Source organism: Hippoglossus hippoglossus, chromosome 16 (genome assembly GCF_009819705.1).
Source record: "Hippoglossus hippoglossus isolate fHipHip1 chromosome 16, fHipHip1.pri, whole genome shotgun sequence".
Lineage (NCBI taxonomy): Eukaryota > Metazoa > Chordata > Actinopteri > Pleuronectiformes > Pleuronectidae > Hippoglossus > Hippoglossus hippoglossus.
Genome location: NC_047166.1, coordinates 23553480 through 23580850, shown reverse-complemented (window position 1 = coordinate 23580850; position 27371 = coordinate 23553480). Strand labels below are relative to the sequence as shown.

General features: G+C 41.6%; 1 protein-coding gene across 1 annotated transcript; it reads right to left on the bottom strand.

Annotated features, from left to right (window-relative positions):
* Positions 1–764: 764 nt before the first annotated feature.
* On the bottom strand, positions 765–26199 carry emc2 (ER membrane protein complex subunit 2). Its single transcript, XM_034611386.1, has 11 exons — positions 26127–26199; positions 25248–25361; positions 21386–21450; positions 20349–20434; positions 18428–18485; positions 13956–14041; positions 13591–13650; positions 9753–9834; positions 9400–9510; positions 7455–7559; positions 765–1317 (listed from the first exon to the last, which is right to left on the bottom strand). The coding sequence occupies exons 1-11, from the start codon at positions 26164–26166 to the stop codon at positions 1231–1233; spliced, it is 894 nt and encodes a 297-aa protein (XP_034467277.1). The 5' UTR covers positions 26167–26199; the 3' UTR covers positions 765–1230.
* Positions 26200–27371: the final 1172 nt, after the last annotated feature.

Below are 27371 nucleotides of genomic sequence, written 5' to 3'. Positions count from 1 at the left end.
ATCCACTGACCAAGGCCAGAGAACATTAACATTTTGAGAAAATGGCTTTTCACACTCCGGGCTGTAAGCTGGTGACTTCTCAATTTAAAGGCTGTCCAAAAAAAAAGACCATAAACTCAACACTCAAGTTTTCCATCAGCCGAAGAGTGAAGTTATGAGACAATTGCCATGACTTAATAAACAAGAGAGATGGAAGTAACAGCTGACCCTGCACGGGTGAGCGGCAACTTAAGACGATCATTTGGATCAATTCAAATTCAGCATTTACAGAACCAAGTGAACTGAGTGTTCTGCTCCAACAGCAGAGGAAACCAGGTCTGCCTCTCGCTGCACTAAGATGTCTTTCTTCCCTGCCTGTCATGCATGTTCCCAAATTCATGAATAGATTTTTTTTTTCTTTCCTTTCCAACTTGTGGCGTGTTAATTACTGGCAGCATTCTCCGAGGCTCTCTAAACTGAAATGACAGAGGTGTTCTTCAGCGTGCTGAAGTCGGTTCAGCTGCTGGCTTGGGTAATTGAAAGGCAGGATTTCCCAGCTGGAATCACTGGGGAAGAAGAGGCCCCTGTTGCTGCCTTCATAATGACAAATGTCCCTCTCATCCCTTCACAGTGTAGTTACAGCAGGTTCAAATGTGTCAGTGTGCTGGAGACAACGTGACGTTAAGGCACATGGAAATCCAAAAAACAAAACATTAAATCTGCTCCTACATGGTTTTGTCATTTTCAACTCCACAATTAGTTCAACTTTTGTTCAGACATTTTGATAAATTTGACAAAAGGAAAAACATTTTTTATTTATTTAAGATGTGTAATTTACAGACACAACAGAGACGATAAAGCACTTCAGTGTGAACAGGTGCGATCTCCATACTGTCTTTATAAATAGCAGTTACTGTACAGCTTGTTATCTCTACTGGTCACATGGCTATAGCTATGATGTGGTAATTAGTGATATCAGTTCAAGGTGAAACTAAAAGATAGAAAGGGATGGGAATAGGTTAGTCCAGTCTGAGGAAGATCACAGGGTTCATACTATTTAGTACTTGTTGCAGTTGTAGGTACCAGCTGGGTGGGAAATAAACGTCTTCCATTGAGCATGTCAAGTTTACTCAATTACAGAACCAAAAGAGAAAGAAACAGTAAAATATCTGGTTCTGGTCACATTGCAAGACTATTTGAGCTGCCATGTTGCTCCAACTGAACAGAAAGGACAAAGACGGGCACCGGCTCCTAGGACATGGTGATCTGCATGGACTCCAACATCTCCTCCACTGCCTTCATGGAGCATTTGTTCTCCTTAGTCCCGCGACCGGCCAGCTGCATGTCAGAGATGGAGGGTGAAAGGCAGAGAGCAGGGGAGAGAAAAAGAGAACATCAGCTCATCTGCCAACTAAAGTAATGAACAGCCAAACACACTTGAACACAGCCTCACGGAGGCATTGATAAACTCATCCACCGTACACCATGCTCCACTTACTGAGAGAAAACATCCCTGTCCCAGAGGCAATAATGATCTTGGAGACAACAAGTGTCATTAGATAGAATTGGTAAAAAGTCATGAAAAGAATAAAAAAAACTGTTGCATAAATGCAATTTTTCAGTGTGTGTGTTCGTGTGTTGGAGTGTCTGTGTGCGCTCAGATAAGAATGCCCACATTTGTCCACTTCCATAGCCTCTAGTTCAGGAATACATAACACTGCCCTCTAATTTTAGCATCGTGTCCACGGGGGTTCACAGGAAGTGCCGCAAATTATAATCCACGAGCACGTACAAGATAACTCATGCATGCGCACACAGGCACACAATTTCTCTTTCCAATTAATCTTGGCAACAGACGAGGCATCCCCTCAAAACACGGCAAAGAGAAACAACTTCCTTAACCTTGGGCAGGGGACCAGGAATATAACGAAGGGTGAGTCCAATTAACCTCATCTCGGCACATTTGTCCACCAACATAAAGCTTTATGAAATGTCTCCAAAGAGGTATCAAACTGCTGCAAGTTTCAGTCTGTCATGACGTGACAGCAGGTCACGGGGCTACAAGGCTGTGTTAGCTAACGAATGCTAACGTTAATGGGCTATCTTACTCACAATGACAATGCAAACAAGCTGATGTTAAGAAGCTTTCAGCTACATTTAGAATGTTAGCACGCTAAAGTTCACTAATTCCAACAAAACAAAATTGTGATATAATTTAGGATACAAACAATGGTGTTCAATAACTTATTCATCTTAAAGTACTTTTAATGGTGATATCAGAAAAGACCCTGTGGCAGATAACAGTAGCCACTGATGGAGCTCTTGCAATTTAAAACCTGTGTAAAGCGCCTTTTCCACTTGTAAAACACCCTTTAACACCCACTAACATCTGGCTTTTGTCTGCATTGGGAAACAATCGACAATAACTTCCGGGTCAAATGACCCGAAAGTTTGAATCAGCTCCGGCTCCTATTAGAAGTGATGGAAACGTGACACCAAGGTGAACACGCTAATTTGGCAAGATAGTATGGTAATAGAATGCCTTAATTTTCAGTGCGTTCGAGACGTCGAACATCATTCACTGGGGGAAAAACAGAAAACAGCAAACTCCTCTACTGGTGATGGAAAAGGAACTCTATCACAATCCAGGTACACAAATTCAACAAACATGCAGCTCTGTAGCGGCCTTGGGGATGGACAAGCAGGAGACAACAGCATCATAGTCTCCTTTAAGTTAACTTAATATGCAAACACCATTACCCTGAGTCAAACATCGGATACTGTTTCAACCACATGGCAATACTGTCACTGAACAGAGCAGATCCTACATTTCTTCAAGGTGAGAGATGAGCCTCTAGAGATGGTGTCCTCCCTCAGACTGAAGCAATGACACTGACACTGTAAACACAATTAGTTCAACACTTAAAAACCAATTGAAGAAATGTAAGTCCTCTGCTTTCACCAATGGTGGCATATTGTTCCCCCCCCCCAATACACCAACAGAACAGACTCCTCCTCCACATGCTATCTAGAATAGAATAAAACACAAAAACAGCTTAATCCTACATTCATCATGAAGCACTAATTATTATTGCTGTGACACCTTAATTCGATCAACTTTTGGTCCTGCACAGGCTTTAAACAAACAGGAACTAACTTTACCCAATACTCGATTTCCATGGCAAAACTTTTTTCCTTTTTCTTTTGCCAAACTCCAACTTAGAGAGGGCAGTTGGCTAAGGTGTGCAATTGGCTACGTAATTTCCAACTGTGACTCATTCTTCTAGATTTAGGGCGTGAGTGTGCGCATGTGTGTGTGTGTCTGGTAGCTATAATGATTAGTGCATTTCATTGCCTTGCTGCCTAATGCACCATTACCCCGGGCCCGGTAGTCAATTATCTCCGCAGCCTGAGGTGAGACCACCACATTAACTCCTGCCCCGTTCTAAAACAGTAGGAGCAGACCAGACAGCTCCACGTCTATTTAGAGCATATGATAATAGAGTCATGACGCAGCGGGAGACCGTGGTCCGTGACAGAAGAGCTAATCAGAGAATCTGTTTGGAGAGTTAGGGCAGCAGGGCAGGAAATGCCGGACTGCTTTAAAGCCTCCTGCACCTATAACCCACACATCTACAGGTCTTTTACATGTCAGCCGACTCAACCAAGGTAATTACTTTTCTTTTTTGTTTAAAGAGCCCCAGTCAGTTGTGACCTCTCGCTGACGTCTGCTCCCACTTGCACTCACCTGCCCACCTTTTTCTCACACTGAGGTATGACAATCACCAGGTACAAGGGCCTAATAAAAGTGGACGACTGACATGAGCAACGCTTTAAAGGGGCTATCAATCAGCCAGCACAAGCCCTCAGCAGCCCGCAGCTGTATGACTGAGGCCAACACCGCCGCTCCTTTTCAAGATCTCAGAAGTCAGTTAACTGGGGCGAGGGAGCGAAACCATTAAGGAGGCAACAGTACACCTTGTCATTTACCTCTTCTCACACAGCAGCCATTAAAAAAAAACATCTACAAGTTCACATGTGCGTGGAGCCGAGCTTGCATACACAAACTGTGCATGCACACTCACAGCCGAGTTGAAATCCCAGGACAACCCCGTTACCAGGCAACTTAAACAAATACAGGAGGTTGTACACCAGGGCAGGAGCAGAAGGGTGGGATGCAGCTCACATCATGTTCCCCGAAGGACCAAGGTGTGACTGTCTGAGGTGTCTCATTATCAACAGCATGGGGTCAAAACCATAGAGTGAACTCTTTTCACAATTTGTACACTGGTCTCAAAGAGAAGAGCTCAAGTATTTCAGTCTGACATCATAACAACACAGCCAAAAACAGTTTCTTCAGGGCCACTAGAACATGGTCTATCTATTATGGTGATGCACACACTGGCTTCCCTGGCAATGATTTTAATGCAACTTCAGTAACTAGTTAATGCTTTGGCTGGTAAGCTGTTTCTGAAACACTTTTCATCTTATTTGTTCAAATCCTTTTCACGTCCTAATAGCCATCAGTAATAAAAGTGTCGGAAAAAAAGCCGGTGTCTGTGACCCTTGCAGGAATGCAATAAATATGGCCAATCGTTTCATTCAGACTGAATTCAGTGGTGTAGCCATCTGACACTAACGACACCTCTGTCACTAACCAGGGTGCGTAAGACACAGCGTTAGACCGGAGTCAACAACCAGAAAGACAAAAGCAGTTTTCAAACATGACCTCCGGAGGATCTCTTGAGAATTGAGTCCGGACTTGCTCGAAAAATTTGCTTTCACACATGCACAACAGATTCACTGCTCAAACGCGTTCACAACAACACAGAAATCTCCAGAGCGTTAAGGTGCAGCAAACAGAGGCAGGATGTAACAAATTAATTCAGCTGCGGGGATCATGTGTTTGTTTACAGTACATCGACACCAGCCTCAGCTCTTATCATCAAAAGCTCTTTTGACATCTTCGTCTGTGTCCTCTAGGTGTATGTATGGCACAGTTTTTCTTTCTGAGATATTTGTTTCTTTTAGTTTTTTTTCCCTCTGTCCCGTATTGGAAACGCAGGAGAAAGTCCACAGAAAGTCCGGAGGCTCTCAGTCAGACATTTGTGTTAACACACACAGCCCCTCCGGAGAATGTCCAGTGAATCTCAGGAGTTCCCTGCATGTCCGAAAGCAGCTATACACTGCTAAAGAAGAGACCATGGCCAGAAGTTAGTGAGTCAGTCACTGAAAAGTCAGCTTCTACCAGCTGTCAGGCAGTGCACGTTCATGAGTTTGGGGGCATAGCTTTGATGAGAGAGCCAATGGGAGGGGGTGAGATGTATCTGTGGCATTTTTTTCAAGGTATAGGCTGATCTTGCTAGCTTGTCCAGCATTACCAACCCTAGTTTTACAATAATTTGATGGTGTGAATGAGCAACTAGGACTTTTCTAAAAAGCTGTCATATTCACTTGTAGTTTGGCTTTTTTGAACCAAATTGTACTTGATTTGATTCTTGCTGTTCTGGGTTTGTACCCTCATGGTTGAATGCACTTATTGTAAGTCACTTTGGATAAAAGCGTCAGCTAAATGAAACGTAATGGACTGTTGCAGACACGCAATAGCTAATTCATAACAGCCAACATCATCAATCTCACACGTGTGTCCTCTGTCTGTGGTTAAACCCTCTCTCATACCTCCCTGGCAATAAAGAAAATATTTAGGCAAGGAAAACATGTGCTACACTACTGGTTACAGTACTGTCTAATACCTGTAATGAGTTTCAGATGAAGTTGCAATGCTGCTGCAGATCTGTTTCCAAGCTTGTTTGATCTACTTCCATATATCCAAGCAACTGGCATTAATGAATTCATAATCAGTTTGAAACACAAATATTAAATTTGGTGAAATTAGTGTGATATGTCCACAAGAAATAGGGTCAGCAGCCCTTTTACCGTCTACTCAACTTCAGATGTCCAGTCAAAGCCTGATTCTTATAACACTTCACTGATGTCCTTCAAAAGTTTAGACACTGCCAAGTTTCCTCAAAATATGATTTTCATTTTCAAACACTTTGTCCCTCTCCCTCTTTGAGGCCCCTGACAAGATGAAACATTTGCACTTGGAGATATCCATCATGTCCCCTGCTGGGATCAAACACTTCTTGAGACAGTGAGGTAAGGTCAGCAAGCGTTCTGATCAAAGTGGCGTGTATTGTGGAACGGTCACATTTAGTTGACCAATTCTGTTGACCAAGACCGCCTCTGCATTTTTCTTTTTAATTAAACAGATCTATCTCTGTGTATTAAGTCTGAGCCTGAACAAAACAAGCTACACCTCCTTGGTCATGACGGTTCATTTCCACCTCAACTTGAGCGTACAGGAACAAGCAGGAGCTTCTCTTTCACAGGAGCTACAGCCACTCTCTGTGACTTTACTCACACACACATGTCTGAGTGCTCGACATATGAAATGTGTCTATGAGGCGAGGGGAGCCAAGTGCGGTGAGACGCGGTCTTTAGAGGCTCAGCAGGGAACCTCTCTCTCTCTCAACAGGACCCACACAGGCTGAGCAAAGAACCACTTATTACATGTTTAACTGTCGGAGCCCAAATAAGCAACACATATGGGCTTGTATGGCAAAATAAGATTTCTTTTAAATATGCTTTAATACTCAGGGTGCCATAACAACGTCGTAAACCATTTTAGTTAAACAATCTAAGCAGCTCCTCACTTTTTCCCCTCAACACTTTGCAGATACTAATATGCGGGCACACGTGTACACTTTCAAATGGACACACATCTGTTTATTGGCCCCTAGTAATGAAGTTTTAGCAACACCTTTCTGGGAAAATAATTGAGATTGTTGATTTCATTTTAAACACTGTTAGGAAAACCATGCACGACTTAAGTCTAAATTCAGGCTCGTGAATTTGCTGCGGATCTTCAAGGTTCAGTTCAACTTGAAGATCACTGAAGCAATGAATTAGACAACTCCCTGCTACAGTCTAGCATGACTGCCGTCCTCGGAGAATCCACTTGTGGCTCCGTGAGAAGCTCATCTGTGAAGCCAGGGTGTGGGATAAAGTCTTACCAGACATTGTGGCCTTAAGTCAACACATCAACAGTAAATGTACCCAGACACACTGAAAGACACCAGGGTTGTAATTTCAGCGCTGCAAGTCAAAGGCATCCATCAGGATTGCTGTGCATTCACGGGTCACTTGGTGGTTGCAAATACTTTTTGCATACTATGCAAATGAGGGGGATTTCTGGATGTTTGGACATTGTGTGCAAATACCCCATGAAAGCTCAAACACAACAGAAGAGTCATAAAACAATATGGTCGGTGGTTTTCAGTGTCTGGTAAAATGAATTGTGATGTGGGAAAAAGTGAAAACTCTCAGTCGTAGACAGACACTAAAGATATGGAGGCAAGAAAAAATATATTTTGAATCTAGATGCTGCTATATCAAGTCTTATGATGACTCACCTTATAGGCTCTATTTATTTGAGTGGCAGCCCAGGCAGCGTACTTCATATTGTCCTTCTTCACCTTGGCACTAACTTTAGGACTGGCAGCGATGTGACTTGCAGACTAGAGGAAAAACAGAAAGCGGGAGGAAGAAGCAGAAGGAGAGAAGAGGGAAGAGGGGTGTTCTTATATCAAAACTTGGTGAAACAGCAATAAAGGCGTAATTGAGATGAATGTGCAACCACTCTTACCATCTACCACTCCACTAGTCATTGTGGCAGAATGGAGAGAAAAAACAGACCTTGGCCTGATGACACAGGAGAAATCATTTATGGGGGGAAAAAGTGAGCGTTTTAATGCTTCATACGTAAATTGTCACTTAACGGGGGCCTAATTTCTCCAACACCATCGATTCCTGGTGATGAAAGGGCCTGGTAAGTCTTCGAAAGAAGGAAAACCCGGTGAGCAGCGAGAGGAGCGCCATGTGAATCACGGTTTCTGCCTGCCCCGACAGCTCCCCTCCGAACCACAAATCCCATGTCTTTCCCATGTTCCTGCCATCATCTCCACACAGCAAACCCCAGAGGGCTTACCCTGCCTGCACTTCAAAGCCCTCCCTACCAGCGTGCTGAAACTTTAACTACACACCAATCAACCTGGCCCTGCTTTTTCTATAAAATGGTTTGGCTTCTGTATTTTTTAGTAAGCGTTTTCTTTATTTCTATTTTTTTTTTTTTTGACTCGAGAGAAACCTCAATTTAGATGATGTCAACACAGACAGGCTATCCCCACAGAACAGTGTGCACCATTATGGAGGGGAATCCCCACGCGAGTGTTGTGAGTAACTAACCCACAACCCAACTGTGGTCAGTGCTAGCAAGTCTTGACTCAGATGGTGAAAGTTTCATGGCCTTTCACTGAACCTCTTGCACCTGTCAGGAGACGGACCTGCGATCAGAGCTGACAATGCGCAAAACATGCTCTTCAGACAGATCAGTGACTGATAATGGATAAAAGCCCCCACCTGAAGTAAAGGAGAAAAAAAACTAAATTGGACCAAAGCGATTAAACAAAAACAAAGAAGCGCATTCAACCGTATGCCACTCCGTGCGGCAGAAAATTTTATTCAACAACGTTTTCGATCCAGAGCAGGATCTTGTCAGATCTTTTTCCTGAAGTATCCATTAAAAAGTAGAGTGTCAGTAGAGGACTTGTCAGGAAGCCGTGCAGGGGCTGCTCCATCTCCCAACAAACGTGAGAGTTAACAGAAGCGAATGTCTGGGTTTGAACCCTGCCCTGCTCCTCCTGTACGCTGCCTAAACCTCTGGAGTGACTTCACAGGGTCCGGGGCTGCTGGGAGGTTCTTGGACCACCTGAAGAATCCCATTGCTGCTTGGAGGAAAACACTGGGCCTCTCTGTGTTAGACCTGCTTCCACTCTCAACGCTTTATTCACTGCACTGCTTTGTTTGTGTTTTTATGTCAGCTCTCAGTTACATGTGATGCATTGGTGCGAGCAGACAACATCCTATTTAAACAAATACGTGGAAGAAAAGGCAGTTTGGCCAAGACTACAATCAAACTGGCACCAGGTCGGATAGCTTACAGCAGTTGTCCTCTCTCTCTCTCTCTCTCTCTGTGTGCATACGTTATTTATTTAAGTCATAAACATAAAGAAGGTCTCACTAAAGGGGTATTATTACTAAAGTAAAGAGCTCCAGAGGGGCAGACTTTTCCTATGCTGGAGTTCACTGTCTGAGTCAGCAGTGAGCTGACCTGTCTGACAGCCCCTTCTTCGCTCCCCCCCAAAAACACATTTACACACACATACACATGCACTACAGTGTTACTTGACACACTCACTGGCCAGCCTCAACCTTGACAAACCACAGGGTAACAAAAAAAGGTTCTGCTGTTTTTTCGCCTTTTCTATTCACTTTCTCTCCATGCAGAGCCGTACTCACCATGTACAGACCAAACAATGCCCTCATGTTTCGGTTGTTCAGCCTCAGCGCCTGGGCAAAATACTTTCTGGACAGGTCCAGGTTTTCCAGTCCCCCCTGAGTGTACTTCACCTGTGTGAAAAGGCATTAAGCTGTGCTGAGGGGCAGTTCAAGCAATGACAGGAGGACATCTGAATAAGCAATACATGACAACCCCATGTAAACACATCTCCCTTCATGAGCTTATATTCCCAATGACGTTAAAGTATGTGTCAGTGTCTCTGTTACTGAGAAAGGCACCCTTCACAGAGCTCTAACATTTATTCCACAGTTTGCCCCCATGCTTGATGATGGACATCCAAGCGCGTACCTACCTCAGCGTACTGCTCACAGTACAAGTGATTGTGAGGATTGGACATCATCAGCTCCTCCAGACAAAACGCAGCTTTTCCATAGCTGTGGAAATGACAAGAGAAACAGTAAGCCGATTGATACAGCTGTGGATATGTCATCCTTTAGCTTGCTCAACTGTGAAGCACAACATCTATGCCCAATAAATTTACAGGTATAAATCTGAATTGAAAACTACATGGGGCACGGGTGCGACAGACTTATAGCCCACTGGATGTTGCAGAGATCCGTAAAGATCCACCACATGACAAAGTTTATTTAAAGGCTTACAGTAAAGGTTAGTCAGTGCAGACAGCTGGAAAGGTAAAAGCCTATCTAGTATGGTGAGTCTTCCTCCTTTGGGGACACTGAGGATCAATCTTCTTCGTCTGTGTGTTTTTTCAGCCTTTAATGTGTAGTTAACTACCTTCCTGAGGTCAGCACTACAGTAAGAGCTGGCACACTGTGCCTATACTCAGATGAGATCACTTCTCAGCAGCAGACTGCTGAGCTGTTGACCTCACACTAATCTGCTGCCACTCCATTTCTAATACACAGTTTCCCCTTCACGGTACCAGGCCAAGTTGAGCTAAGACACAGTATATCACTGGAACACAAAGCCATAAAACGTCTACGCACCTAACAAATGGAAGGCAACACACACACACACACACACACACACACACACACACACACACACACACACACACACACACACACACACACACACACACACACACACACACACACACACACACACACACACACACACACACACACACACACACACACACCAGCAGCAGCAGCAGCAGAAAAATAGGGCTGCACCGGCCTTCTGTCAACACAGTCAAACTAATTCAAAGTCACAATAATTTTTGTGTAGTCAATGTTTCACTTCTGAGCAGATTTTACATGTTTCTGAATAAACATTAGCAGTTAAAAGACCTACAGAGGTCTGCATGTGTCACCGGGCTTCTCAAGATAGGGACCTCTTTGTCACTATGTGTGAGATATGATGCAAATGGGAAGTTTTCGCGGGAACCAAATGAGCAAACTTAGAACTTATCAGGCTATTTAAAGTCTGCCAAAGTAACTAGCTGAAAGATTAACAGCATAGGAGGGGAAAGGAAGGTGCGGACAGAGAAAGAAAGAAATAAACAGGGGGAAGGGGTTGAGTGGAGGGGGAGATCAGAGGGCTTGGATGGTTGGGGGCTGCTTACAATTACCACTTCCTCTCCATAAAAACTTTCAGATGTGCTCGTGCAGTGGCCGTGGCCTGCAACAGAGCCTGCTCCATCAGCCATCAACTAGAATCTTGTACCGGAGCCAGACCCTCACCTCTTGCGCTCTTCCTCCGAGCCATCAAACCCCACCGACACTAAGCTACTCCCTACGGCTGCTCCTAAGCTCCCTCTTTACCACAGCTCTTGAGTAAGGTTGTAGCCACCATCATGTGCGAGACTGTAAGAATCGTATTTGTTTCTTTTGGAGGTTAGTAAAAACCATCAGCAGTGGGCTTTCCCCCATTTTAATACCACATTCTGACTGCATATAAGACAAAAATGGATTCAGACTGTCCAAAGTATGTTTGAAAAAATTATTACTATTTATCCTGTAATTTTGGATGACCAGTCCAATTTTGCTGAACAGTCTCACAGGCTGGGTCAGAATGAGCGCCAATTGCAGATTCCAACAGCGGCTCCATGCAATGCTTGCAAACAGGCAAAAATAATCCCACGTCTAAATATCTTTGGCGTGAGGATTGTTTTAGAAGTGTCAACTCAGAGGATATTAATTACAGTTTGAATGTGTTCACACTGATGTCTGCTTCAACCCTAACAACCCTGCAATGGCAGTGCAGAGACACACTGCTTTGTTTATTCTTAGCTCCCAGGGTGTTGTGCAGTGAGGGGAGGAGAGTTTATTTCTCTTGCTCGCTTCTCCATCAGCCTCTGTTTTCTCTGGCTTGGGGGGGAAAGAAAAGTGCCACCACCTTCTCCTGGGAATTTCACAGCAAGTGCTCTCTCTCTCTTCCTTTCTCGCAGCCTCCCGCTCCATCCCTCTGGAAAAAAGTGGCGATAATGCCAGGCTATCCGGAAGAGGAGGAGGAGGGGAAATGGGAGTTTGTAACCCAAAATAAAGAAAACAAAGAAACGAAATTGACACGCCTATAGATAAGGGGCTGTGGGAGTGAATGGTGTGATATTAGAAGTGTGGGGATAAGCTGGGAGATAATCCGCTCACCCCTGGATTTCCTCTGACTACTACAACAAGAAAGCCTCTCAGACAAAGGCATGAAATATCCAATAAGTAGCCTTCTCACCGTGCTACACATTCCTGCTCCCACTACTATAGTATCAGAGCAACCGGGGTTAGTGCACGCATGCGCGCACGCGCGCACGCACGCACGCACGCACACACGCACACACGCACACACACACACACACACACACACACACACACTTTTTTAGAACATAGGACAAGATGGAGAATATTTCTTGAATCCCCATGCTGGACATACCAGAACAACACATAGTTTAACAGTTCAATAACAGATGCAGCTTCAGCAGCCTCTGAGCCCCAGACTATTACGATAAAACGTGACAAAGAACTAAATGGCAGAATGGCACTCAGTAGAGTTCATAAAAAAGAAATTGGTTGAGTAGTTTTTGAATTCTGCAAACGACAAACAAACAAACGCAGACAAAAACATCCTTGGAGGAGGCAATATATTTTTCTTGCAATGCTCCTGTCCGTCTGGCACGTCTCCTTAGCAACTGAGATATCAGTTGGGGGTCTGGGAGTCTTTCTACTCTCACATTCAGGAGAGGCGACTTAAGACTGAAATCCTATTAAACTACTCTTATATGACAAACATGGACAGGGTTCCTTTGAGACCCCTGGCTGAGTTAGGAATCTCACCGCCTTCTATTGTGGCCAATCCAACGGCCCTCTGGAGATCAAGCCATCAGTCTGAAGTGTTAAACTGACATTCATCCAAAACATATGGTGGCTGTTCTGCAAACAGACAACTAATTTCTAAGGAAGTTTGTATACAAGAATTAGAATCACAGAAACAAACATCAGCTATACAGTATGAATTTTGCTCTGCAGGGTGTTGGACCTATTCCTTCTTCATTTTTGTTATACTTTGCCTCTATGAGGAAAACATTCATATTCAAATCAGTTGTTCTAGTGTGTCCAGCATGGTGATACCATGCCAATGGGTTTAAACGGATATGAGAAGGAGCACTTGTGTTTCTTCTTTGGCTTAACTATTCAAATAAAGGGTGTGTGGAGATTAAACAGACAACGGCATTGGCTCAAGATCATTTCCTGCATGTCCTGACCCTATTACTATCTTTTCTACTGCTTTTTATCCCACTGAGATATTTACCATTTCTTCCTTGTTTTTCTGATGATTTATTCTGTGATTCTTGCAATAAAAGGTAGATTATGTTATGTAGTAAAGTCTAACACAGGTAGAATGTAATTACAAAGGTGGCTCACATCATTAACAGAAATCCGTATTTTGAGAAGGCAAATAGACAATTAATGTAATTTGGCCATCCATATCAGAATTTGAGGTAATCCTAGATCCCTTATATACTACACAAAATATACAAAAATGTGTTTTTTTAAGTTGTAAAGCTGGATAACAACAGTTAATGAAACTTTAAAAATCATACTTGCTGACCTCTTTTTAACTTGTCTTGCCAAATTCAAATTTGTCCCTGTTTCATTGTCACAATTCATTCTTGGGGATCATTCAAACTGATTTCAAAATATGTTGTATAAAAATAAAAAATAAAGAGTATTTACTCATGTTCATTAATGTAGAGCTCTGATAACTCGTGCCACGCTTCTTGGTCCCCAACAAACCTGTAAACACAAAATGTCAATAAGTTCCGTTGCTTATAAATTCATCAAGTCATTACAGTGAATTCAAATCAGGGTATGTATTTGTAACATAGTTAAGTCAAAATGCAAGTACAATATTACTTATTACAATACCAATAATGACAGTCATTCAACTTTTGAGGTAAAGGAAATTAATTTCTAGTATTTTATGCACAAGTTGTGCCAGCTCAATTGAAAGAAGAGTAGTTTTTTAATTAAAATAAAAGCCAGGGGAGGTTGAGAGGAGGGGGTTTCTGACCCTCTCCCCATCTTAAAGAAATACTAACTGTTCCAGATACTCGTTGAGCTCCCGGATGGCTTCGGCACTCTTCCCCTGGGCCTTCAATATGGAGATCTTACGCTTCCTTGCTGCCTGTAGTGCAGAGAGTAAACACAGGATTAGGACCTCAGCACCTCCAGTGTTTGTCTGGAGGGGGGTTAGAGAAGGAGTGAGTGCAAGAGTTGTGAGTTTCAGTGTCTACATTTGTGTATTTTTAGTGTTGGTACTCCCATGAGACTAAATAATGCGGATTCTTCTTATGATAATATATAAGGTGAAACAGCATTTTAGTGTATTACAACAGCAACTGTGTAAAAAGACAAAGGGTGCAGATACATGTGACACCTTATTTAACTTCAATCATATTATAACTGGGGAAGTGAAATGAATCTAAGTTGACCAAGATGTAAGGGGAGATAGTGGCCAACAGGAGATGGACACGCACATTATGAGTCAAAGTGTAGGAGTTGGAGTGAGTTCAGTGGCTGAGATAAAGTGGTGAGTCATACCCTAACCAAGTGGGGAAAATGGCACACTCCCCCAAACCCCAACGCCTGTCTTCCTGCCGACACGGCACGCAGCGAGCACTGCACCGGCCCAACTTACATCAGCTGAAAATTGCTTTCCGCTTCATTCCGATGTTGAAGTGACCTCAAGGTGGATTAGATTCTCATCAATCTGAATTAGAAAGTATTACTCCTGCTGCTCTGACTTTACCAAATGTTTTACTTACCCGCCCCCCAATCCTCCTCCCTCCTTTGGTTGTGAGTGAAAACCTTAACAGGAGGCTGCCACTCCATTAGGAGTGCACCACCCTACCACAGCCTATTTTATTTATGGACTGGCACTTGATTGAATGGGGCTTCCTCTTCTATACTCATAACCAGAGCTACTGATGGCTGTGTATGAGTCATGTCTTGCGGGCTGTAAAGCTGGACCTCTTCTGACACATCCATCATAAGAAAACAACTTATCCATCAAGCTGAGACAACGACTTACAGAAAAACTGCAGCCTCACCTCACCTATTTTTGTTTGATGATTAAAATCTGATATGAAACTATTGAGCAACAATAAACAGTGAAAGGTCATTATTTCCCCTTTTGTGTCATCTGACTATAAAACAAAGAACTTGATGCTATGTGATATTCAGGAATTTATGCTCACTTCAGACCAAAGTATAAGCATGTGGGATCTTTTCTCATCCAATACCAAATAAGAGAAAGCAGAAAAAGTACAACAAACTCTATACTGATGTTAAATGTGGAGTTCCGCACTTGTGCACTCCCACCATCGCCACACCCACCTCCCTTCTTTCCCAGATAAAGAACCATTTGGGGCTCAAAGGAACATATGGAAGTTGGTAGCCCTAAGAGTCACACAGCACTTTATTAAACGAGAAGCAATTCCAAACCACCTCTCTCTCCTCCTTTCTCTAACTAATGATCCAGAAAAACCTGGCAGTGGGTCTGATCCCTCTGTTGTCGTGATTCCTTTTTAATTAGCGCTTTGAGGAGGCCTTAGGAGTGAGGAGTAGATTATTTACATCACCCCTGGCTTTTTATGACCTACCGCAACCTCTCTTTATAATAAGAAACATCACAACAAGGATGGCACACCTAGCACACTCTACGTAGGTGAATAAGGGTGGAGGAAAAAAGGGAAGAAGTGTCAGACTAAACAAATGTTTTATGATGCTTTAAACTTTTCTTGTATACAAAAGCAATTAAGGTGTTTATTTTCCACTATGACCCTTTACAAAACATATTTAAAAGTCAAGCTCTTCCCTTACTTTTTTGAAATAATTCAGGACTGAGGCTTTCAATTTCAAATAACTTAACCCCGACAAATGAAACCTTGTTCTACGATAAATCTGTAATTGCATTTGATTGTGGGTCAACCTCAAGAGTCGCCCATATGACCTCAGTGGCTTATTTTAGAAATCCTACCTGTTTATATTGAACGATTATGGTAAAAATGAGAGTATTGCGATTCAATTTTAATTCAACGAATGAATCTATCCATTTGTAAACAAATGATCAATTGGCACATCAGTGTATGCAAATGTTGAGGTCACTGCATGATCTAAAATACTCACAAGAAGAACTAAAAAGGTGGAAAGAAAATGCATTTACGCACGCAGACAAGAATTTTGCCAGATCATTGCTGTAGGTATTGGAACATAGCAAGCAATGGAAGGGCTAAGAGTTTGAAACATTTTTTGGACACCGCCATGGCAAAAAAAAAAAAACCTTGAGCAATTTTTGTTGATTCAACAATTTTGGTTAATGGGTACCACATCTATTCCACAGCCTGTAATTACAACAGCTCAGTTTCCAATCTCTGCTTCGCATTCTGGGATGCCTCGCAAGTCTTCCTTGTGGTCGCCAATTTTCCGCCATTTCTCAGGCCCATCCCTCGCCCGATTCTTAAGAGTATGTTGGAGAACATGCAGGGAGGAGATAGCCCTCGCTGCAAAACAGGTGACCTGAACGATGTCACCATGTCATCGCTCCACCTGCCACTGCTACACCCAAGTCATTAAGGACAAGGATTGTGGGAAAAAAAAGGGTTTAAGGTTAACATCCCATGGACAGAGAACCTATTTGTCTGTTTTGTTCCATTCCCGGCCCCATGTTTGACTGACATCCTACACTCGCCAGGGTGGCAGTATCCAGCATTCAGAGACCAGGAAACCGACCGTTCCCTTTCCGAGGATGTCTCTGGAATCCCCTGAGGATCTGTGCTGTGTCTGGGAGGTGCCGTGGGATTCACTGAAATTACAACTCCCATTGTAAAAACAGTGAATGGATGCTAAAGCAAATTGTTGCACACTACGACAATGACTTAAAAAAAATTCGCTGGAGCAGCACACATTTTGTATATGAAAATGACAGTGTTACAAGAAAATAATGCGATTTGTGGTTTTCACTTCAATCTTGTCTTGGACAGAATAATCGGGACAGAATATCTTCAGATAATTCACTGCAAATTATCCTTATGTTATTTTCTTGTCAGGCATGGAACAAGCCTTCAGCATAATTCAGGAAAGTAGACTATCACTAAACACAAATGTTTTTGCAAGATGTTGCTGTTTTTAGCATCGCTAAAGATGGATACACCACAAGACTTAGAAATTCTGAGAAGTCGTATTGGTTGGTAGTCTTTCAGTTTGTTGAATGGCTTTTGTTCTTGGCAACATCAGCATCAATAGAAATGCACATACTTGCTGGACAAAATAAAAAATAAAAACATATTTACTATATATTTTACTCCAGCCCTTCAAACTGATTTGTGAAATCCTTTTACTTAAAAAGAAAAATACTCCTGTGAGCTGAGCACTCTCTTAAATTGAAACTGAGGGAACAAGCCCATGAAAACAGTCCTATCCCTCGTTTTAAAGTCTGACTTGCCAATCCGACTTGCAAACTTCCAACAGCAACAAAAGTGTTAAATAAACAAAGATGGTCTTGACAAAGTAAAGGTGGGAGTGAGTATGGTGGGAGGCAGCAGCTGTGGCAGAGCATGGTGGGAGGCGGGAACATACAGATGAGGAGGCTGTTCCTCTATGCCACTGTGAAAGCAAGGGAGGGTGGGGTACATTAAAGAGAGGTAGAGATTATTAGAGGGTTTTTTCAGTAAGGCTTCTATTTGATTAGATTAGACAGCTGAAGATATGAAGAATCTTCACATGGCATCCAAAGCAAGGACGTCTATGCTGTTGTTTCTAGCTAGAAAAATGTTTAACACATCTAAAGCGATCCATATGTCAGCGTGGTACAGGAAACACGTTGAACATCTTTGGGGTGAGGGGGAGGGGTACAGCCAAAATAAATAAGGTCATGGTTTCTTTTGAAAACCCTTTAAAAGATTTATTTTCTTGCGTGGCCACATGTCCTTATGGAAACAATTTACAGCAGGTACATTATGTTTTGAGATGGTGGTGTGGGATTGGCTAGACATGCTCCTGCAAGTCATTTCACAGAGATGAATAGAAAATTGAGGAGAGAAGGAAGCACAGAGAGTGCTTCAGAGAAATTAGGGTTATTCTGGGCTCGTCTGCGTCTACCTATCAGCAGGACTTTGCACCCAAAGCTGGTAGACGACAACAGAGAAGGACAGGAGCTCAGTCCTGTTGGTCCAGCGTGGGGGTCTGAAAGGTCCAGTAAATCACTGTCTTCAAAGGCCAGAGCCTTATTTACACTTTATTTCCACCAAACATGTCTGCCACTGACTAAGACCATGAATCACCCCCACCTCCCCTTAAACACTTTTCAGTTGTGTGGGTGATAGGCTGATCAGCACTGCGGTTGAGGTCAGGGAGGCCAAGGGGAGTTTAACTTAGCAAACTCACACCACTGACACCAAAGTGCTTTGGCAGATTTAAAGCCCGCCAAAAAAGCTGAGACCACAGAGTGACGCAAAGTAGAATGCTAAGCAGAGAGATTTTTCCCCAATCTGTCCCAACTCCTCAGTCTTACCGTGTTGGTGGGGTCATCTTGAAGAATGGAATCATAGTGCTTGCTGGCCTCGTCGTATCTTTAGAGAAAGAGAAAAGAAGACAAAGTTGTTGGTTATTATTTATTTTTTTTAAACCAATCCCAGATCCTAGTCCCCAGTTGGCTAAAATTAGGTGGTGGGGAAATCAACCAGAGTTCAAGGTAGTCAAGTTTCTGTATACAGCATGGCAGGTTCCTGTGATTACAGTGACTCTGTACAGAAATCAGTGGTGATCTAAAGGAGGAAATAAACACTCATTTAAGTTTAGGTTGCTGGTCACGCAGCCAACATTGTGAGAAGCTTATATCACTTCACAATGAGTCATGAAATCAATACAAACAGAATGTACTGTTTTGAGGTCTGTATTTTCATTTGATTGGATCCAGTTTGATTCACCTTTAAACAAAATCAAATTGCTGCTTTTACATCTTTCCAGGTCCACAGCTACTGCTCAGGTCCAGTTGTCTGTCTCTTGGCCCGAACATAATACGACAATACATACATATGAACTTGATAAGCAACAATATCTTACACAATACGCAGCCTAGCCTACACTCTTGGACTGCACCCACATGATTCTGTTTAAAGAGGGAAATTTATGAGCTGTAAATATCAAATCATATGGTAAAGAAATCTGGGAATCGGAGGCATGTGAACTTTACTTGTCATGTCCAATCAAGCGCTGACGGATGAGTCTTCAACTTTTTTTTCTATTGGGGGCAATCTGCAATGCTAACATTTTAGCAGTCAAAGGCGGGGTTCAGTGATCAGAAACTGCCCCGCCCACAGCCAGCAACAGACAGAAGCAACTCTGGTTTCCATTAACGCTGAGCAGCCCCACTTCCAGCGCTGCTGCTTCCCTCACATTCACTTTATTACTCAGCCACACTTTGGGAGATTTCAGATGGCACCAGGCAACCACTCACGAGCCACTTTGATTTGCTTTATTTATTTAGGAACCAAGTGTCTGTGTGTGTGTGTGTGTGTGTGTGTGTGTGTGTGTGTGTGTGTGTGTGTGTGTGTGTGTGTGTGTGTGTGTGTGTGTGTGTGCGTGCGTGCGTGCGTGCGAGCGAAGGGGAAGGGCCTTGCCGTTTGAAGCTGTGTCATTCAAGTGTAGCTCTGTCTGCTGCCAATTAGATCCCAGTGTGCCGTTTATTTAATCTGACAGTGCCGAAGCAATCACTCTCAATTATCACATAAACTCTGACATAACCGATAAACCAGCAATGGTGATCCGGGTGGGGAATGTGAGTGAGGAAGTAAACAGATTGAATTACCCTTACTTCAGCTCAGAGCAAACTAAAATACCCCCCTTGTTTATCTTTCTTGCTCATGCTCCATTCTGCTTACTTTTTTTACAAACTGCAGATTCAAAAATAAAACATATCATTGAGGGAGGAGGAGAAGGGCTCGTGGCAAAAATTGAAATTGTAGCACATGTCAATATTTAGGGGACATACTCGCAGCCCAGACACCGAAACAGGATGGAAAAAAAGCATGAAAATAAGGAGGGGAAAAAAGATGAGGAGTGACAAAATAAAGAAAACAAATAAAGAACAGAAACCAAAGAAGATTGAGGGACCCCCAGAATAACAGTGGGATCAAACCACTTCCTCCCCGGGAATCCCTAACTCAGGCAAAAGGGCCACAGGACTACCCAGCATTGAACCTTTCCTCTCTATGTTCCCCTCCTCTCCTAAGGAATGCTGGGTTATCCAACATAAACACACCCTACCACACACACACACACATACTGTAGTGACACACACCCAGACCGTTGTACCACTTAGGCTCTGGTAACTGGTTCTTGCCCCCAATCCTCCCAAAGTATCATAAATAACAGCAAGGTAGTGCTTTTTTGTCACCTCTTTGTTTTTATCTCTGGAGCGGACCGATGCTTACCTTTCCAAAGCTTCCAGCCTCATGCCCGATAATCGCTTCACTCTGTGGCTATCTGGAAACTGCTTCCTCAGTTCCTGCAGACAGGTCTGTAAGGATGTGGGCAGAGGAGAGACCAATTACAGTTGGCTGTAACTAAACTTTGTGTTACACTCATGCTCTCACACGCTTACTTCGACAGATACTCGTGATTTTTCAACCCGAACCACCTGCCTTGAATTGTTCCAGCTAAACAAACCTAATACAGTGATACGAAAGCAGACTGTCAGAAATAAACTTCACAGTTTATATGTTACCCATTTGGGCTACCTTGCTTGCTATTAAAAAAAGGAGAGTGAGGATACTTTCCTTCCCCCTCTATTCAGAGCTTTTTTTGTTTGATGAGAGAAGTGTAAGAGGTAAGGAATGGTTGCAATCACATTCAGCATTATCCTGAATGAGATGGAAAAGTCTGCAGCGTGATCTGAATCGTTTGCGCTATCCATCAGCTCAAGTCTGGTCCTTGTGCTTTACTTAAACGTCTGGCAGCAGAGCTGAGAGGATAGCCAACAGACAACTATTTCTAATGACTGAGTTCTGCCTTCTTCGTTCTCAATGAGTCATTCTTTTTGCCAAAGGATTTGTCACTTCCATACTGATTACAGATGAACCACTTCAATTACTCTGACCTCTTGTCTTTTTTTATCTTGTGCACATTTGACTGTTTTTCAGATCTATGAATATTTCAGAACATGAACTCAGAAACATCACATTAAGCTTTAGGAAGGCAAATAAATCCTGGGGGGAAAAAGGCAGTAAATGATGGCCAAGTTCAGCTAACACTTGAAGCATGCTTCTCCTCTCATTTGCTACACCCTCTAATTCCAACTCTCAGCAAATTGTTTTTCCAAAGTACAGACAGAGTAATACCATTTGGCCAAATGAAAATCAGATTTTCATATTTGGCAGAACGGGTGCTGCAAAATAGGAATAGCTGTGAGAAAGCGTACATTTTTCTTTTGAAGCTCCTGGGTGTGTGAGGAAGTGCAGTAAAAACTTACCAGAGCCAAGTCATCCCGACTGCAGTCCAGCGCTGCGATCATCACCTGCTCATAAATAATCCATACTGGGCAGAAGAGACACACACAAAGAAGACTGTGTTAACGCCCTTTCCTTTCCACTGTCCGATGTAACATGAAAAAATGATGTATTGAACGTGTACGTCTGTCCTCGTCATCTGCACACAAACAGGCTTCCACCAAGTGAATCAACAGCTGAAGAGTTCATTCAAAGACCTTTCTCAATTCATTTAAATGGTAATGCTCCATTTACTATGTCCATCATGGTAATGACAATGTCCCTTGTTAGAAACAATACATGTACTTCAAAATTGGACAGCGCTGCTATATTAACAATTGTGTAACACTGTGTAACATGCAACGCCCTTGTGTTAGGTTTTATAGTCATGGTATTTATTTGCCAGCAGTGACTCTGTAATAAATAACTTATTTAATTGCAGTAACATTACATTTAAGAAAAATTGGGTTGTTATAACCCTATTTGGGAAAATATGTTTTTATGTTTGTTATGATGACCTCTCACTTTCAAAAGTAAGTTCAACTGAAAATGTGAAACTGAAAATGGCCATGCACCTGCACCCTTAATTAATTCTCCTCATCATTAGATGACGTCCTGAAACTCTCTACTAACATGGGTGACACATTGAGAAGGGGGTGTTAATGGTACCAGAGGAAAAGAGGTGAGCTACATTTCTACGTAAAAACATGTTCATGTTTTGTGAAACTAGAGCAGCTGAAGAAACATTTCTCATCCTCTTCTGTGAGCAGAGTGACTGTGTAAACCATTACTGTAGTTCACATGGCAGAACAATTTTTTTTTTTTTCACTAAAAAATATAGATTTAGCAATTTCAATAAATACAGCAGTGTTTTCCAGTCACTGATTTATTTATATTGGCACAATATTATTCCAAGAATCTTACATATTGATTTTTCAATTTTGTATCACTATTTCAAATGGGTAAAAGCTAATTTCATTATAGAGCTGAAAACAGCTTATTTATTCGCTCTGTCCCTCTTTGCTCCACTTTATTTCTCTCTCTCTCCGACACACACACACTAACAAGAGACTGATCTGTGAAAAGCCTCTCCTCTTTGTGTGCACTCTGAATTAAAAGATGAGCACAAGCAGAAGGAGGAAGAAGACTAGAGCTCAACAGTGTGGTTCCAGAGGCAAAAATCACATTCATTTTCTGAATAGAGATTTTGATTATCAGCCATATATTTTAACCAACCAAGAATGACTTATGGCTTCCAGATTGTGAAACAGTGTTATTTGCTCCTCTAGAGGCCACAAGTCGGTATGATATCAACTGTGTTTTAAGAAAAATTTGCAATGTCATGGACAAGTACATCACTACCCACAATCCTCAGGTGTAATAGTGACAGCTGTGATTGTCGGAGCTTACTATAACAATGGAAATGTTTACCAACAATCGGATAGTTCAGTTTTACATTTTACCAAAGAGCAGCAGCCATTCCCTATCTAACATGCAGCGGTGTTTTTAGATATGAGGAAAAGTGAGTCCAAAGGGCGAACATATACAACAAGGAAGAGAGGGTCAGGGAGGGATATCTGCAGCTGATGAAGAGAGAGATGGAAGAGAGGAGGAGGAAAGCAGCCAAAATGCTGCTGTGGGAGAGCCAGTGGGGGAGACGCAACAGGTGAGACTGACAGTAAACAGATATAGAGCTGTGCACAAGTATAGTATACATCAACTACCACCACAAATGGAATCAAATTCTGTGGGAAACACTGACATTTTCCCTCACCAACAAATTATTGAATGGATTTTTACATTACAGTCAAATTAATTTTTGGAAGATGTTGAATTTTCAAATCTCCAGTATCACCCAGTAGCTATAACAATAGTCAATTCATAAAAAATTTACTTCTGTATATCTCTGCAGTTCAGCTTTTAAATATACTGTAAATGGGCCAGATAAAGTCACTATCTTGCTATTTTAATACTGATCTATACATTGAGTGGTTGTAGTTGGTGATATAATCAGCTCTACCTATACCTGTTTTCTGTATTTTCTCCTCCATGATTCTTACAGAGATTTCTTTAGGGCAGAAAGCTCAAATCTTGCCAAACCTGTGTTCAAATTAATAAAACCAATATCAAGCCAGTCTGAAAATGTCAGGGTTGTTCCATTTGAAAACTAGTAAAGCAAGACATGTTGAGCACAATCGCCAACACAACCATTCTATTAAAACTGTTTGTCATTTTATGTATTAATTTACTTGTCAATCTTACTCAGTATGATTTAAACTGATTGTTTTACTTTTGGTAACTGTCGGTAAGACAATACATTATACTGTGTACTGTAAAGTTGTATTAAGTGTCATATATAAGACAGTACAGAATGTTATATTTTGCAAATTTATATTAATTGTAGATTAAAAACATATTTTTTTAAATTAAATGTTTAATGAAACATTATAATTTTGTCAACTGTAACATTATATCAAACTGACTAATGGCTTGGCTACAGCAGCCTATTAATGGAATTCGTAAAACATGCTTGACAGACTGCTCTGACATGTTCAGCCCAACAAACATCCTGTGTTAATTGAAAATAAAAATAAAACCCAACTCCACCCCAACACTGCCAGGTTATGCCAAAACAAACAAACGCTTGAAGTTTTTCTTGACTTTAATGATGCCAACTCTTGTTCTGATAATTGCCATCCTATTTCACAGCCAATTTAAGAGTTGGTTTCAATTAAACCATGGCATGTTAGTGTGTATCCAACCCTTTAAGGAATGTATGAATCATGAGAATGGGGGAAAAGGGAGAGTTTTACAGGGTAATGCAACAGGACAGAACTGTCCCAGAGGAAACTGTGACTTTTGACATGTTAATGGTTGGTAGAACTCACTGTTGCTTGATATATAAAATGAGGAAAAAAAGCATAATGTACTTACTAGGCAGCAGAGATTCCCTAAAGGAAACTGTTCACACCATTGTACTTGTCCTGTTACTCTTGTGTCAATAATATCCCTGCTTATTGTACATCTACATATTAATCATCTTTCAAATTAATTTTCTACTTTTACCAATTATCTGCTTGTCTTTGTGTTGTGAGTGGTCTACTCATGTTCTATATTACCAAGCTAAGATAAACAAAAAATATTAACCTGATCTCATTCATCCATTATTCAACTGAAGTATTCTTCCTTTTCCCTTTACAATCTCCAGGTTGTCTGTATTATGAAAGCGATCTTGTACTTCAGGAGAGAGTCTTTCAGTCATGCCTGTACCTATTTATGTTTGTCCAGATGAACGCACAGTTAATAACATTAGTGTGGTCTCAGTCTCTGTAAATATTATTATTTATTTATTTTTTAACTGGAGGTTATACTCATCTCTTACTCTAATGTGACAAGGGAGCAGCTTCAAGGGAAAGTGGATAAGCAGTTCATTGTGTTTTTACCAAAACAGACATGTTTTGTCTGCTAACAAGAGTTGATTAAGGACAAAAGTACGTCTAAAACAGGAAGTTGAAACGTGTGCTTAGAGCTGGGCAGGAGACCAACATCTAGAGTTCTGCTTATGCATTGTGCAAGCACAGTGAGGATTTGATCTACCTCAAATCTTGTAAAGAAGAGTTTAAAACCACAACCTTGACTCGGGAGCAAAAGTCAAGTATTTAAAAAAGGAATAAGAATGTGACATTTCCAGATTATAAAGATCTATTTTGACAGATAAGAAAACTTTTACCTTGATATAAGGGAATTATATTTGGCCATTTCGCCCACCTGTTTTTATGTGTATCCTTTGTAAACATTCTGTAGACTTACTGAATGTGCTAATTCATTTTGTCTTGAAACACTTACCGTCATCTCCCAGTTTTGACGCATGATCACTGATGAGTTCCTCGCCAACATCCACTATTTGTTCACTATTCCTGCAGTTGTCTTCTCTCCATTTGCGCAGCTTGTCTCTCATCTCTGTGGCCAAAGATATGAAAACCATGAGGACAGTTGTGGTCTGTATCAACACGTGTGTGTAAAGTCTGGTACTGCAACTCTGGGAATGTGCAACTCACGACTGAAGCTTTGCTGTGATAACGTTTGCATTGAATTATCATCATCTGACCTGACGTGGGTGATGCGACTTAATGTATCGGGGATCTTCAGACAACATGGGAGAGTGAATGGATACGTTGTATGCATATTATCGCATAATGTGTAAAATAAGAACAACTTCAAGCCACTGTGATGATGATTGTGCTACGTGTACACTCATACGTGCACACGGCGTGGTTGTAACATCATTATCACATCGCTGTAGTTATTACTGCTGTTCAGTCACAGAACCAGAGATCGATTCAAACGTAGCTGCAGCTAGCGTTAGCCGGTTAGCCACCATGACTGGTTAGCCATCACTAACCGGCTACAGACAGGGAGTTATCAGACTAAAACACACAGCTCGCTACACGAAGCGCGACTGATATCACCAATAACTCGTTTAACAAGACAGCTACTGAGCCGGTGTGAGTTCACTGAATGACTGGATGAACCCGGGGAGTTAGCAGACAAGCTAACTAGCATTCGCTACGCACTTCACGTTGCCTTGTTCGCTTGTGTTTTGTCCGTGTGGGACAACGACGACTCTCCCTCATGGACGAACACGGACGCACATGCTCCCACACGAACAGAAACCCACTGGTCTCAATGGCACATGAGGAGAATCTATTTTATCTTCAATCTTACCTTCCCAACCCACATCGTACAGTTCTGACACCGACGCCATTTTTTCTTTCTTTTCACAACATACGTCGTGCGCCTACGTAACGGACTTACCAGCTTGGGGCATTAAAAAAAACTAATATATATATATATATATATACAGTATATATATAAAATAATGAATTGTCAATATATATTATTATTATTGGTAGTAGTAGAAGCAGTAATAGTAATAGTAGTAAAAGAATAAGTAGTATTTAGACCATATGTTTTTTTCTTTAAAGTAAGTGAAGTGGTTCATTTAAAAAGCTTATATATTTATATCAACAGCATGACTTATTCATTTAGTTTTTCACTTGTTTATTTAAAAGTCTATTTAAAGTTAAGTTTGTAATAATAAACGAGAAGAAGAAGAACAACAAACTCTCAATATATTATTATTATCAGTAGTAGTAGTAGTCGTGGTAGTAATGGTAGTAGTAGTAGCAGTAGTAGTAGTAATAGTGGGAGAAGAATAAGTAGTATTTAGACCATGTGTTTTTTGTTCTATAAAGTAACTGATGTGGTTCATTTAAAAAGCGTTTATATTCATATCAATCACATGACTTAATCATTTTGTTTTTGACTTGTTTCTTTAAAAGTCTATTTAAAGTTTGTATTAATATAAAACAACCACAATATTAATGATAATCATAACAATAAAGCTATGACCATTGCACTGTTCAGCAACATGCAGCATGATGGTAAGTAGGTTACAGCATTTAATCCAGATGATGTCTTTGTCATTCCTCTCCTAAGAATTGGCTGGGAAAGTTGTCTGAGCCTACAATTTATCAGTGTCCTCTGAAATATGAAATGTGCTTTCCAAGCACATCTACCATCCTGATTTCCCTCAGGAGCTTCTGTGAATCTCATCCCCATGCCGCGTCTGCTCCCTTACACACTTCTCTCCTACCACATTAGATATTTGTTGCAGTAAAAACTTGCTTACAGAGACATTTCAGTGATCTGATGTCATATCCAGAGCGCATCGCCCACAGCTAAGCTTTGTTGACGTTCTGTTGTGAAGGGGCCACGAGGAGAAGTTTTATGTCGAAAGGACACTGGTTTTCTAAAAAACCTTGCATCATCAGTTACAGGCGAGAGCAAGTGCTCATGAGAAGAATGAAATGTCATCAACTCTTTCATGAATACAAATAAAAAGAATGTGTACACTTTAAGTTACGCTCAGCTGTGGTGATTTGTGCACTTGTAATTTTGTAAGTCTGC

What these genes read in the sequence shown, in the direction of transcription:
- emc2 (XM_034611386.1), bottom strand. Translation starts at nt 26,166, where the DNA reads ATGGCGTCGGTGTCAGAACTGTACGATGTGGGTTGGGAAG. An exon ending in GTCGGGATGACTTGGCTCTG is followed by an intron (nt 20,435 to 21,385) that starts GTAAGTTTTTAC and finishes ACATCCTTACAG; the next exon opens with ACCTGTCTGCAGGAACTGAG. An exon ending in AAGATGACCCCACCAACACG is followed by an intron (nt 14,042 to 18,427) that starts GTAAGACTGAGG and finishes TCTGCACTACAG; the next exon opens with GCAGCAAGGAAGCGTAAGAT.